Below are 15,315 nucleotides of genomic sequence, written 5' to 3'. Positions count from 1 at the left end.
CATTGAGATCGCCACCTACAGGAAGCTGCTGGAGGGCAAGGAAAGCTGGCTGGAGTCTGGGATGCAGAACATGAGTATCCTTACGAAGACCACCAGGAACTATGCAGGTGGGCTGAGCTTGGTCTATGGAGGCCTCACAAGCCCCAGCCTCAGCTACGGCCTGGGCTCCAGCTTTGGCTCTGGCATAGGCACCAGCTCCCTCAGCCGCACCAGCTCCATCAAGGTCGTGGTTGTGAATAAGACTGAGACCCACGATGGGAGGCTGGTGTCCGAGTTCTCTGACATCCTGCCCAAGTGAACAGCTGCAGCAGCCCCTCCCAGCCTGCCCTTCCTTTGGCTGCCCTGCAGCCTCAGAGGGAGGCCCCTGTGCAGGGAAGCACCGGGAACAGGAGACCCACCTGATGCTCAGCCCTAGCCCTCAGCTCAACCGCCAGGGAATTTACTCCCTGGAAACCTCCCATGCCCATGCCTCCAGCTGCAAAACAATTCAATCAGGTTTTTTTTTTTTTTTTTTTTTTTTGGTCCAAAATAAAACCACAGCTAGTTCTGGAAAAAAAAAAAAAAAAAAAAAAAAAAGTTCTCTAGGCTAGGCATGGTGACTCATGCCTGTAATCCCAGCACTTTGGGAGGCCAAGGAGGCAGGTGGATCACAAGGTCAGGAGTTCAAGACTAGCCTGGCTAAGATGGTGAAACCCTGTCTCTACTAAATATACAAAAATTAGCCAGACGTGGTGGGGGGTACCTATAATCCCAGCTACTTGGGAGGCTGAGGCAGAGAATTGCTTGAACCTGTGAGGTGGAGGTTGCAGTGAACTTAGATTGCGCCAGTGCACTCCAGCCTGGGCAACAGAGCAAGACTCCATCTCAACAAAAATAAAATAAAATAAAGTTCTCTAAAGGATGGTTCTGACAAGGAAGCAAGAGACTTCCTTTCCTTTTGGTCTGTGACTTATCAAATAAGTACCATATTTTTAAAATAGCACTTTACATACACATTTAATTCCCCAAACTCCTGCAAGGTAAATATTATTATGCCCTATTTACAAGTGAGCAAACTGGAAATTAGAAATCAGTCAGTGACAGGATGGTGTGTCTGCCTCTAACACCCAAGCTCAAAATTCACACAATTTTACCCTTCAATAATCAAGTTTCCTTGATTACAATGTATCAAGGGTGCTCACTTGCATGCTTAAGAGGATAAACATTATCTCTAGCATTAGCTTTGAGAAAGGAGGTCACAGTGAAGGGTTAGAGTCTAGTAGTGACAGGCTAAGGAGGGAGGAACAATGCATGAGAATAATCAAGTACGGAGAATTGCTGTGTTCAGTTAGAGAGTAAGACTGGGGTAGGGCTGTGGCCTTTGTATGGATCAGATATACTAAGGTTATTCATCAAGAGGAGCTGTAAAGACAAGAAAATAACCCATGGACTAAAAGTCTTAAGAGTCTCTAAATCTCCTAATATGTAAAATGAACTTAAATTTTATTAAGAGAATGAACTTGTGTATCCTTGAAGACTTTTTTTTTCTCCTAATTGTTCTTACCCCATTAGTCTAGACATTCATTTGCTCATTCATTCATTCAACAAATATGTTCTGAGTGTCTGATCTGTACTAGGCATTGCCTTGAATTGTGAAAAAAAATGGAACTTGCATTCTGGTGGAGAACATAAATAACAAGTGTATAACATTATAGTTGCTCTTGGTGTGTCAGAAGGCAAAAAAATAAGAAAATTTTCTAAGAGAAGAAACATAATGATGTAAAGATGATACATGAAGAAAGCAGAGTGACAAGGTGACAGGAAAATGGGCTATTTTAAATAGATCAGGAAAGACCTATGGAGATGATATTTTTAGTAAAGACTTGCTCTACACCTAACTTCTTTAATTACATGATATGCTATATTCTGCTTTATTTATTTATTTAGAGACAGGGTCTCTCTGTGTCATGCAGGCTGGAATACAGTGGCATGCTCACAGCTCACTGCAGCCTCAACCTCCGAGGCTTAAGCGACCCTCCCCCAAGTTCACCAACTTGCTGGGACTACAGGCAGAGGCTGTAGTAAGCCAAGATCATGCCATTGCATTCAAGCCTGGGGGAAAGAGCAAGACTGTTTCTCAATAAAATAATAACAATAATAATAAAATTAAGAGGAGACAGGAGGATCACTTGAGCCCCGGAGTTTGAGATTACAGTGAGCTACGATCGCACCACTGTACTCCAGCCTGGGAGACAGAGTAAGACCCTGCCTCAAAAAAAAAAAAAAAAAAAGAAAAGAAAAAGAGGGAAAAAAAAGTTTACCAGTATAAATTCTTTAACACTGTTGGAGAATGTGTTAGCATTCAGTAGACTCTGCCAGCAACACTTATCCCAAAGCTACATAAACCATGCCCTCTCTCATGTTTTCCCTACTCTAGTCTGTATGTATCTATTTTCTTTCTCTTATTCCACATGCTTCATCTCCTTCTTATTCATCCTCCTTTATTTTCCTGTCTTCAAACAACTCCCCTTTCATTCTCATTAACTGCCTCTGAATGTTTTTTTGTTGACTACATAATTTTATATTCCATAAAATTTCTTTTTAAAGCAGAGTTGTGGAATGAGTTAGAATTCTCTCCAAAACAAAATGAGAAATGTGACCTGTGTTTTTTTCTCTAGAGCCTCAAGTTTCATTTTAATGGCTACCCCAGATATTACAACATGCATCCTTAAGCTATCTCAGTCTAATAAAAATTTGTTTTTACATTTCTCAAACAAAGCAAGGACTTTAGAATACTGTAACTCTATGTTTTCTCATACCTTTTCCTTCTTACATTTCATTCCTACATCTTTTCAATCTCACAAGATATTATTTTGTATAGTTAGTACCTATTCAGTTACCCACATACTTAGACTTTCCAACACTCTTCATTTCTTTTTGCATTTCTTGCTTCCACCTGGCATCACTTTCTTTCTTCCTGAAGAATTCCCTTTGGTGTTCCCTTTACTATGTCTTCTGTTGACAAACTGTCTCAATTTATGTTTGCATAAAAATGCATTTTGCCTTTATTTTTAAAGAAGATTTTTGCTGAGCATAAAATTGTAGGCTGGCAATTTGTTTATTTTACCTCTTTGAAGGTATCATTCCATTTTTTTCTTGTTTTTATTGTTTTAGTTGAGAAGTCAACTTATTATTGTTCCTGTGAAGATAATATACTTCTTTTTTCCCCTCTGGCTGCTTTTAAGATATTCTCAACTTTTCCCCCCCACTTCTACAAGGATAGATAGAGTTTACACCAGCATAAGTGAGACCCAAGGAAAGGGAATTCGTTTTGAGCAATTTCACAATGATATCTCTAGGAATGGTTTTCTTATATTTATTCTGCTTGGGACTTCTGAATCTGTGGCTTGAGGCATTTAATCAGTTTTAGAATACTTTCTGCCATTATCTCTTCAAATGCTGCCTCTACCCCATTCCATTTGTCCTCTTCTTCTGGAATTGTGTGTTACCCACTCTGTATGACCATCAGTGGTCTTGGATTCAAGACGACATTCATACTCCAGGACACAAAAGGTGGTAATGTTACATCAGTTTTACTTAGCTTTTTATAAGAATTTAGGACAGAAACACAGAATGTCAGAATGGCATAATCAAAAACATCTTCATTGGGAATCCTTAAAACATTCAGTTGCTACTTCCACGCCTCCCCATCACACAGGGGTACATGAAGTTGTAAAGCCCATATGAGTGGATACAGTACACTCCAGCACACACAAGCCTCAAACTGGAAATACATCCTATAATAAGCCCATTCTTGGAGCTTCTAAGCCTCCCACCACACCAGGAGGTGCTTGAATTTGAAGAGACACCTTAAAGGGAAATTGAAGGTCTGTTTCCCTGTACGTTTTATGCTGGTAGAAATGGTAAATCCAGTTCAGATGCCGTTAACCAATCACAGGTCATTTTTACAATAAATATTGTTGTTTGGCAATAGAACTGATTAATCACATTTACCTCGGTATATGTACAGAGAAACTCTATTAAAAGAGGGTAAACCTGAGGTTATCATTTTATAGAAAAAAAATGGAGGCTAGCAATTAACTTTTTCTATATGGGTTCCAATAATACCCATGTTAGACTTTTCATTGTGCTCCCATATATGCTTTCTACTTTTCTTTTTATCCTTTTGTCTCTCCATCCTTCAGTCTAGATATTTTCTTCTGACCTATTGTCCAATTCACTAATCCTCTCTTCAATGGAACCTAATCTGGTATTAAAACATCTAAAGAGCTCTAATTCAATTATTACATTTTTCAGTCCTAGAATTTCCTTTACTTTTTATAGACTCCAGTCCTCTGCTAAAATTCTCCACTTTAAACAAAAGTATCAGTAACTTAAAATCCCATGCCTGATATATTTACTATCTGTATCCCCTACAAACCTGTTTCTATCTTTGCCCTGTCTCTTGGAATGATGAACATTATGTGGGAAAATCTGTAGAGGCTCTGACAGTTCTATTTTTCCCCAGAGAAGAAAGGTAAGAGGTAGATCAATCTGGGAATTAAGCTTATTCTAAGCAGGATATCAGTCTTCAGAGGGTTGCAACCAAAAACCCAATTGTTTATCAGACTCTCCTCAAAACTGAACTCGAACTGTTGTCTCCCAAGACTTAAACTCTGCTTTGTTCTTCTGCCTTTTAGCCACTTCACATAGTCTGGATATTTGTCCTATCCAAATCTCATGTTGAAATTTGATCTCCAGTGTTCGAGATGAGGCCTAATGGGAGATGTTTGGGTCATAGGAGCAGATCTTTCATGAATAGATGAACACTGATAAAAATATTTTGCTTAAAATCTAATGTGGCTAAACACAGCAAATACTTATATATATGGATTGCATTATTCTATTAATTAAGGCTGGAAAAACTGAAATCAACTATGGAATACCATGTAGTCCCAATTTATACTCAAACACATTTTTTAAAAAGAACTGGGCATGGTGGTTCATGTCTGTAATCCCAGCACTCTGGGAGGCAAAGATGGGTAGATCACTTGAGCCCAGGAGTTTGAGAACACCCTGAACAACATAGTGACACCCTGTCTCTACAAAAGGAAAAAAAAAAGTGTGTGTATCTGCAGTTAGAAACAGTAAAATAAATTTTTTAAAAAGAAAATGAAAATAACTTATACTGATCATATGATCATATTGCCCAAGAAAAAAAAAGTATGGGCCAGGCACAGTGGCTCACACATGTAATCCCAACAGTATGGGAGGCTGAGGCAGGTGGATCACAAGGTCAGTAGAAAGAGACCAACCTGGCCAACATGGTGAAATCCCATCTCTACTAAGAAAAAAACAAGAATTAGCTGGGCAGGGTGGTGCATACCTGTAGTCCCAGATACTCAGGAGGCTGAGGCAGGAGAATCACTTGAACCCAGGAGTCAGAGTTGCAATGAGCCGAGATCATGCCACTGCACTCCAGCCTGGTGACAGAGTGAGACTCTGTCTTAAAAAAAAATATATGGTATATTTAAAATTTTTAATTATATTATGACAGCCAGTTTTAACTTACCTTATAATTCATTTATAATTTAGAAACTGAGATGTTGAATAAGAACATACTGTTCATCATGTTTTTAATAGTATGTAAAAATATAATTTGAAGAAAAATGCCTCTGAAAAAACAAAGGATATTAATAATATACTAACATTTCAAGTAAGAGACATAGCAAAATTTTATAAATTATCTTAATTCATATAAAGGGCTATTTAAAAAGACCTAAGGGCAGATTAAAAAGAGAATTATGAATACTTTAAAAACAAAGGTATCACCCAAAGAAATACATAAAATTTATCAGAGGCAAACACTGTCAAACATAAGACACCACTTAAGCAAGATTACTGTTCCCTTGCAGGGGTGAAGAAGGCTTCTATTATTAGCAGAGATAACTGCCTGAAATTCCTTCCTTAATAACACCATACTAAAAATAAAAAGGTTCATCATATTTCAAAATAAACACATTGCTTTTCATATGCATTTTAATCACTTCAGTAACAGATAAAAATACAAGCCTGATTTAAGGTTTACATTTCTCTTATATTTGTAGCTGATAAATACACTAGGTAGATTTGCTCTCATTTTTATAACATATTCAATGTTTTAAGGGCCTATGCCAGCCACTTACTCATTATCTCTTTAAGGATTTGAGATTAGATCTTCCTGCTAGGTCAAATTAAATTATTTGCTTGGCTTCGAAAATTATTAATACTTCCTCTACAAAATATTTTCCCTATCATTAAGGAAACCATGGGAATCTCAGAAGAATAAATGGGGTAGTATTATTACTACAAAGCAGTACCAAATGCTTTCAAGAAAATTAACATGGACAATAAGATAAGTGGACATTTTGAAATGTTTTTACAAAAAGAAGCAAGATAAAGCAGGGTTGTGTCAGTATGACAAAGGGAGAAAGTTCATGGAACTGAGGTGATTACCTCAATATATGATGAAACTATAAAAACCTTTCTAGGCTGGCCTCAGTGGCTCACATCTATAATCCCAGCACTTTGGGAGACCGAGGTGGATGGACCACTTGCGGTCAGGAGTTTGAGACCAGCCTGGCCAACATAATGAAACCCCATCTTGACTAAAAATACAAAAAATTAGCAGGGTGTGGTGGAGAGTGCCTGTAATCCCAGCTATTCCAGAGGCTGCGGCAAGAGAATCGCTTCAAGCTGGGAGGCAGAGGTTGCAGAGTGAGCTGAGATCGTGCCATTGCACTCTAGCCTGGACGAAAGAGAGAAACTCCATCTAAAAAAAAAAAAACTTTCTAATTTACATGGTATGTTAAGAAAAAGTTTGGTAGAAAGGCATTTTTAGCTCAGAGTGTAGTCTCTCTATTGAAAATATACATATAGCCTTAATTTGGTTCTACTGCAAGTAGACTATGACTTTAAAATCACCCATTCATACTTAATGCCATCTGCTGCCCACACTTTACCCCTTCCCAGTGTATGCCTCTTTCCTCCAAGAGTTGCTATGATGGATACCATGGGATCTGGAAGATAAATATACACACACACATAATGTGTTTGTGTATGTATGCCTTCCAAGTGCTGTCCAGGAGAGGGTGAAAAGTGAGCAGTTCTACAGAATTAGAGGTTTCTGAACATAATCATTTGCAGAAAAAAGACCTGAGTAAAACAAGACCGGAGGTAGTGAATTCTCCCCTCTCTCTTATCAATAAATTTCTAGTCTCCAAACCAGATCCCAGATTATTCTCATAGTTCAGCTAATTGTAGGTTTAAGTACATAACGGTGTCTACATACACAAAAGTATGTAAGTACTTCTGAGTGCTTTTTCATCTATGTACATTTTCTCATGTACTTCTCACAACACTAGAAGAGAACATGTGGTATTATTCTCTGTTTTATAGATTGCTTGGTGACACAGCTGGTTTATTACAGAACAAAGGTTCCACATCAGGTCTTCTAAGTTTAATATACTACAGAGTACATATATATGCTACATCATGTTGCCTTTGTGGACCTACTCTGAAACTAGCTATCATTTATAGCATTGTTTCATTTGAAAGTCAATCAACTGATTACACCAAATGAACAAAATCCATTCAGATATTAAGGACACAATTACCTATGTCAAAATCACGTAAAAAATTATATATATATATTTCAGCAAAAGAAGCCTAAATAACACATAATTCATTTGCCTAATTGTTTGAGAGAATAAGTCAACCGATTTTAATTCAATCACTAATCTAGTATTTGAGAAAAAACATATTTCATTATTTAGAACCTATATTTAACACTCATTTAAAATTAGCATAATTTCAGAAGTAAAATCAATTTAACCAATAACCTGTTATGTACATTCATTTTTATTTCACTATCACTTCCATTTCATTCTTATTGATCTTCCATATTTGTGAAAAAACAAATTATATGACTTAGTTATAAAGGATATTGTTTTAAATATAAACAGTAAGTATCCTAAACATTAATTAAGTATCCTAAAGCACAGATAAAGTAGTCATTAAGAACTTTCTTCAACATAGGAAATCACAAAATAGGGGCAGATTACTACAGCTCTATCTCAATGTTGGTGTGAGAACTGAAGGCATTTCAGTGGAAAGTAAGTACTTCCTAACACAGGGTGCAGATTTTACCTACAATTGCCATGTATCTCATCATCTCCACAATAGTCTCATCTATCTGTATAGCATTTTATCTTTTCCAAAGCCATTTTATGTACCTCAATTCATTTGATCTTCATAACTATTCCAGAAGGTAAGCAAGCCAAGTGTTATCATTGGCATATTACAAAGGAGGAAACAAAGGCTCAGAGTTTCATGGTTTTTCCCAAAGATCAACTAGTAGAAGAAATGGACTTAAATTCCACAGTTAATACCTTCTTATACCAATGTTTTTCTAGAACATCAAATCATTTGTACAAGTTCTCTTTAGTTCGGTTACTAAAGGTTACTGTCAATCTTTAGTCAAGACTATATTTATATGAGTAAACACAATGAAATCATTAATATTTCTAAGAAACATGGATTAAAACTGGCAGAATTCAGCAGACTTATAATAAGAAATGAAATAGATCAATACATCCAAGTAAATGTTGGAAAAATAAAAATATAAATTTTAATCATCTATACGATAGATGATTCTATTATAGGCATTTCAAAAAACATTATCTCTAAATATGGACTAAAAGACATTTAAATCTTACTTTCTCAATTCTGATAAGTATGAGCAGACATAGAAAATTATATCCTCGTAGGTTTGAAACTCAGAACATACTAGGCATTTTCACTTTAAATTCCATAGAGTAGAGACTTTGCAGTCTGAGAACTCTGAATTTGATTGCTAGTTCTACCACTTAATAGCACTGGAACCCTGGACAAGTGACTTAAAGTATCTGATTCTCAATTTCTTCATTTGTTAAATGGAGATAATACCAACCTTGGAGGATTACTCTGGGAGTAATGGAGATAATACCAACTTCTTGGAGGATTACTCTGGGAGTAATAGAGATAATAACAAATTTGGAGGATTACTCAAGTGCATATATAGTATAGTGATTAGAATATAGTAACAACTTAATCAAATTGTAGCTTTTATCACTGAAGTGTTACAAATATGTTTCCTTTTCCTCTGTTCTACAATACATCTACATTTCAGCTTCAGGAATTCAAATATTCATTAACCAGGATGCATAATTAAATACATCCATTTTTTGGAATTAAATCTTTTAAAAATCAATTTAATAAGAGCACTGTAAAGGACCTCACAGATTGGGTGCCTGTAATCCAAGCACTTTGGAGGCCAAGGCGGGCGGATCACCTGAGGTCGGGAGTTTAAGACCAGCCTGACCAATATGGTGAAACCCCGTCTTTAAAAAAAAAAAAAAAAAAAAGGAGGGGAAGAAAACAAGGCCTAGGGAGTTTAAATTGTTCAGGGATTCCACATTAGCATGCAAGTCAAAAACAAATCCTAGCAACGGACCAAAATACCATAGGCATAACTTCTAGTTCCATCAGTTGAAGGGATAGTTATACGAAATTTGATTTATCATTTAGGACTTGATGTTTACATTTCAAAATAAAGTAACACTTTTTGTGTTTTTGTTTCTTTTTTAAGTTTTGGTTTATCCTTCCTGTCATCTCAAAAATACCTGGGGAATTAGTAAAATATTTACTTAAATTCTTGAAAGCAGTCTGTAGGCCACTCAGGTAACTATTTAAAAAATAGAAAGGGTAATTTCTTGGTGAGACTTTTCTGACAAGAAAGAACCTAAGTATCCCTTGGTGTATAATTCCAATGAAGAATAATCATTTCATAAACCACATATGGATAAATGTATTTCTGGAGTAAAAAGTTGAAAAAAATTTTTTAAATCATAAACCACATATATACCACTCCTCACCTTGAAAATGCAGGCTTCTTTTTAAATAAACGATTGGCATTGTAATTTTTTTAAAACCAGTCTTTATATAACACAAACAACAGAACCATTCTTCTAGACTTTCTATCACCTTTAGAGAAGTTAGGTAAGAACTGAGCAAGTCTAACTATGAGAACTGTCTAACAGGATTTCTACCCTATCCAGAGTGAGAACTTAACCAATATAGAGAAAAATTTTCAATATATAAAAAGCATCACTTTTAAGCTGTCAGCCCATCGAATCTATTTCCAAAACCATTCCCTCAGTAATCTAATAATATAATAGACTAATGAAGGAGAAAATTTAAATATTTTAAATAAGGCTTTACTTATTAACAAATAGAAAGATTTCCATATACCTAAAAAAAAAAACTAAAACTAAAACTACTGCTATTAAAATTATGCCATTTTCAATTATTTCTTATTATACCTAACTTTGGTCCATAAAATGATATATCAACAAATGAAGTTAAAATTGACCTTCCTTATCCCTTTCCCTCCTTTCTTCTTTCCTTCCTTCCTTTTTTCCTTCATTCATTCATTCATTCCTTCCTTCCTTCTCTCCCCCCCTCCCTCTCTCTCCCTCTTTCTTTCTCTTTCTCTTTCTTTCCTAGTCTCACTGTGTCACCCAGGCTGTAGTGCAGTGGCACGATATCGGCCGACTGCAACTTTCCTCTTTTCTTTTCTCCTTCCTTCTCTCCTTCCTTCCTTCTTTTCCTTCCTTCCTCCCTCCCACCCCCCCCCTTTTTCTTTCTTTCTTTCCTGGAATCTCACTCTGTCACTCAGGCTGGAGTGCAGTGGCACAATATCGGCCCACTGCAACTTCAGTGTCCCAGGTCCAAGCGACTCTCCTGCCTCAACTTGCGAAGTAGCTGAGACTACAGGTGCACACCATCACACCTGGCTAATTTTTCTATTTTCAGTAGAGAGGGATTTCACTACGTTGCCCAGGTTGGTCTCAAACTCCTGACCTAAAGTGATCCACCCACCTCGGCCTCTCAAAGTGCTGGGATTACAGGTGTGAGCCACCATGCCTGGCCTAAAATTTCTAAATCTATAATTAGCATAACAGTCAAAAGTGGTCATGGTGAGACACACTCATAATTACGAGACAACTGTTCAACATCATTAGTCCTTAGGAATAGGCAAAGTTAATGTCTCAATGAGATATTATTTCACACCCACTGGAATGGCTATAATAAATCAGACAGACAATAACAAATGCTGGCAAAGATACACAGAAAAGGGAATTATCATACAACATTGATAGGACTGTTATAAAATGATGTGACCAGTTTGGAAAAGCGTGGAAGCTTCCCAAAGAGTAAAACATAAAACTATGATATGACCCAGCAATTCTACTTCTAGGTATGTACCCAAGGTGTATGAAAATGTATGTCCGCACAAAGACTTACATGTGAATATTCATAGTTCCATTATTTGTAATAACCCAAAACTTGGAACCATTACCATCAACTGGTTTTGTATAGACAAAATGTGGCATATTCACACAATGGAATATTATTCAACTATAAAAAGGAATGAACCTAATGGCACATGCTATGCCATACATGAACCTCAAAAGCATTGTTAAAGAAGCTAGACAAAGGCCGGGTGCGGTGGCTCATGCCTGTAATCCCAGCACTTTGGGAGGCCCAGGTGGGTGGATCACAAGGTCAGGAGATCGAGACCATCCTGGCCAATACGGTGAAACCCAGTCTCTACTAAAAATACAAAAGTTAGCTGAGTATGGTGGTATGAGCCTGTAGTCCCAGCTACTAGGGAGGCTGAGGCAGGAGAATTCCTTTAACCAGGGAGTTGGAGGTTGCAGTGAGCCAAGATCGCGCCACTGCACTCCACTCTAAGGACAGAGGGAGACTCTGTCTCAAAACAAATAAATAAAAATAAAAAGCTAGACACAAAAGATATATTGAATGATCACGTTTATGAAGAAGTACCTAGAAAAAGCAAACTTATACAGGTAGAAAAGAGATTCGTGTTTTCTAAACACAAAACACAAAAGGGATTGAGAGCAGGAAAGAGATTAACTGTAATGGGTATAAGGAATCTTACTGTGGTGTTCTCAAATGTCCTAAAACTGATCTATAATGATAGTTGCAATATTTTGTAAAATTCATAAAAATCATTGAATTGTACACTTAGAATGGATGAATTTCATATGTAAAATATACCTAAATAAAGCTGCTTTCTGGGTGGTTTTTTTTTTTTTTTTTTGACACAGAGTCTTGCTCTGTCACCCAGCCTGGAGTACAGTGGCACAATCTTGGCTCAGTGCAACTTCTGCCTACCAGGTTCAAGCGATCCTCCTGCCTTGGCCTCATCAGTAGCTGGGATTACAGGCACCTGCCACTGCATCCAGCTAATTTTTGTATTTTTAGCAGAGAGGATTTCACCATGTGCTGGTCTCAAACTCCTGACCTCAAGTGATCCACCTGCCTCGGCCTCCCAAAGTGCTGAAATTAAGAGGCATGAGCCACTGTGCCTGGGCAATAAAGTTGTTTTCTAAAAAAAAAAAAAAAAAAAAAAAACATGGCTTTTTGTTTCACCTGTCCCTTGAAGAATTAAATGAGTAACTGTAGACTGTAGCAGTTTCTGTAATTTTTATTAAACAATTGTACTGATCCTAATCTTGGACAGGAAGCCACAGTATCACTTTTGAGAGGATCTGGCACAGTGTTACGAAAACTCCTTCAACTGGTTGTTCACTGGACAGAGGTTCTCCAGGAAAAGGATTTCTCATAAAGTTCCTTCTGTTCATTGATATCTTAAGAAGCTGGTGCTTGGAGACAGCTCAAAAGTATACACAAGAGATTTGTCTGACAATGGGCTGACTGATCTGGTGGGTATTCTACTCTACCTTCATATTACAAAATAAGAACTTAAAAAGACCAGCAAAAAGTTTTAACACAATTTTAAAGGACATAGGGTTAAGTGATATAACTTTGAGAGTGTACCTGTCCAAATGTCAAAGGCATTGTTTGCTTGAGCAACTGCATAATGTTGTAACACAATAGTCCTTAGTAATGATACTAAATGACAAATAACATTACAGGCATTAATCCAATCCCTGGATTGTCCTGTATTCATCCTAAACACCTTCTAAGTGTCCACTCGACTTATAAGGTCTTTCAAAAATAACCCAGGACTTCATAACACTCACAGGATGGCAAATAATTTTGCAAACTTTTTACTTCTTTGCAAAAATACCACCTTGTCTGACCACCTTATTGAAAACTGCCAACCTCACAACACTCCCTACCTTCCCTTCCCTGATTCTTTTTTCTCAATAAAACTAAACACACCTTTTACATGTATTCTGATTACTGTCTTCCCCTACTAGAATGTAAGTTCCACGAAAAGATCTGCTTTTTTCTTTGCTGTATCCTCATTGCCTAGAACAGTGCCTACCAAGTTGCAGGTGCTCTTGAACAAATGAATGGGCATTAAATATGAGCAAGAAAACAGGAGCTGATCTTTACCACAGGAATGAACAATGAGTCTCTTCTACTTACTCAACAGCCTTGACTTGGTATTAAAACATGAATTTTACAAGGAAACAGAGACCTCAGAATACAACTTCCAGACTGCCTACCCAGCATTTCTTCAGCAAAGAGAGAGTAAAAAAAAAAAGCCAATGTTTCACTTATAATTCTGGATTTGCAACAGAGTATTTTTAATATACTGTCTCTATTCTGGAGAGAGGACAGGTTAACTAAATCCCATGTGACTAATTAACGGGAAAAAAAAAACAAATGAAAGTTCAACACTTAACTATCCTTTTTACTAATTACTTAACTCTCGTAAAGTATAACATTTCAAAGACAGCCTGTTTTTCTACACCCAAAACGAGATCCTATCTTCATGAAGACAGACCTTAGCAGAATGACCTCCTCAGCCTCCAATCCGCCAAACACCAAGGAACCTTATCCCAGAAGTCTTCCCCATAGCCATTTTACAAACACAACTACCTTCAGACCTCTTTCTAATTAACCTGTGATTCAATCCAGCTGCATTCCAGCGTTTAACACCACCCCGGAAAAACTCACAACCACTGGCCCTGGAGCATCCCCTAAGCAGTCACCCCCGCCAACCGAGAGCCCTGGAACAAGAAGGAAACTGGGGATGGCAGGGACCTCCCAGCAAGACCAGAATTGGAGGACATCTTAGACTTCACCCTGGCACTGCCCATTTCTGTGTGACCTTGGGCATGTTACTACACCTCTAGGGGTCCTAGTTTTCCCACCATTAGGGTGAGGACAACATGCTGACCAAGTCACTATAAAGATACAATGACATCCCATACAAAGCACTTAACAGGGCACCAGGTACGAAGCGGCGCCTCAGTCCTCAGCAGCACGGGTGATCCCCGGCCCTCCACCTACGGTCTCCGAGCTGGGAGGCGCCTCGCGGACCCAGCTCTGAGAGGACAAGTGGACACCGAGGTCCAGAGAAGACAGAAGTGCCTCGCTCCGACCTCCAGAAAGGCAGATGGGCGCGGGACCTGGAACCCAGGACGCCCGTCCTCAGCCCACACCCCCGCCCTCTTCTCCGGATTCTGCCGGGCCCGGACGCCCGTCCCGGGCGAGGCGGTGCGCGCCGCCCTCCCGGGGCCCCAGCTCCGCGCGGTTGGGGCCGCTCCACCTGCCGCCGAGCCCCGCGCCCGCCCGCGGCCCGGGGCTCCCGCCGCTCCACCCGGCCTCCCGCGAGCCTCGCAACACCGCGCGGCGGGCCAGAGCGCGTACTCAACTCTTCACTTTGCCGAAGGTGCCGACGCCTAGCGTGTCGCCCAGCACGTAGTGTCCGATCTTCACCCGCCCGTCGTGCTTCTGCTTCTCAGCCATCTTCGGCGCGCGCGGCCTCACTCCGCCGCCTGCCGCTCCGCGCCGCCGCCGCCGCCTACCCACAGTGCAGCGGGCCCTGCGGGGGGGGTGGGAGGACGGGCCCGCGCGCCCAGAGCCGCGAGGGGCGCGGGGCGGGCGCGAGGTCCCGGGAGGGGGCGCTGGGCTAGCCAGGCCCAGGTGGGAAGCGCCCGGCGAGTGGCCGGCGGGGCGGGGCCGAGAGGGAGCGCGGTGCGCCTGCGGCGGAGCCGGAGACTGCGACAGCGGGGGTCGGCTACGTGGGGCGCTGGGCTGGAGTGCGGGAGGGGCCGCGCCAGGTGCGCGGGGTCCGAGTGAGGGGAAGAAGCGGCAGGTGCTGCGAGGGGGTGGGCCGGGGCCGGGAGGGAGGCCGGGAGCCCTTTTTGAGGAAAACCGAAGGGAGTGAAAATGGGGGGGTGGGCGGGTAACACTGGGGCCCGATCCCAGGGAATGGAAAGACGTGGAAGTCGAACTGGAAGAAGAGAGACG

At 39.8% G+C, this 15,315-nt stretch overlaps 1 protein-coding gene across 2 annotated transcripts in view; it reads right to left on the bottom strand.

Moving 5' to 3' along the window:
• The window catches only part of PRKAA2 (protein kinase AMP-activated catalytic subunit alpha 2), a 69,364-nt gene extending 54,492 nt beyond the window's left edge, over positions 1-14,872 (bottom strand). The window contains exons 1-2 of one of the 2 annotated variants that reach the window (XM_035251621.3): positions 14,718-14,872; positions 8,969-9,024 (exon numbers count right to left, since the gene is read on the bottom strand). Coding sequence is in view for 1 of the 2 variants with exons in the window: in XM_035251620.3 (XP_035107511.1) it covers positions 14,718-14,811 (94 nt within the window). In the remaining variant the exon portion in view is untranslated. The remainder of the gene's footprint in view (positions 1-8,968; positions 9,025-14,717) is intronic. The other variant, XM_035251620.3, reaches the window with a different exon arrangement.
• Between the last annotated feature and the right edge of the window lie 443 nt (positions 14,873-15,315).

The sequence above is a fragment of the Callithrix jacchus genome, chromosome 7 (genome assembly GCF_049354715.1).
Source record: "Callithrix jacchus isolate 240 chromosome 7, calJac240_pri, whole genome shotgun sequence".
Classification (NCBI taxonomy): domain Eukaryota; kingdom Metazoa; phylum Chordata; class Mammalia; order Primates; family Cebidae; genus Callithrix; species Callithrix jacchus.
The sequence above is the reverse complement of the archived record's forward strand: the minus strand, read 5'-3'. Positions and strand labels throughout refer to the sequence as shown.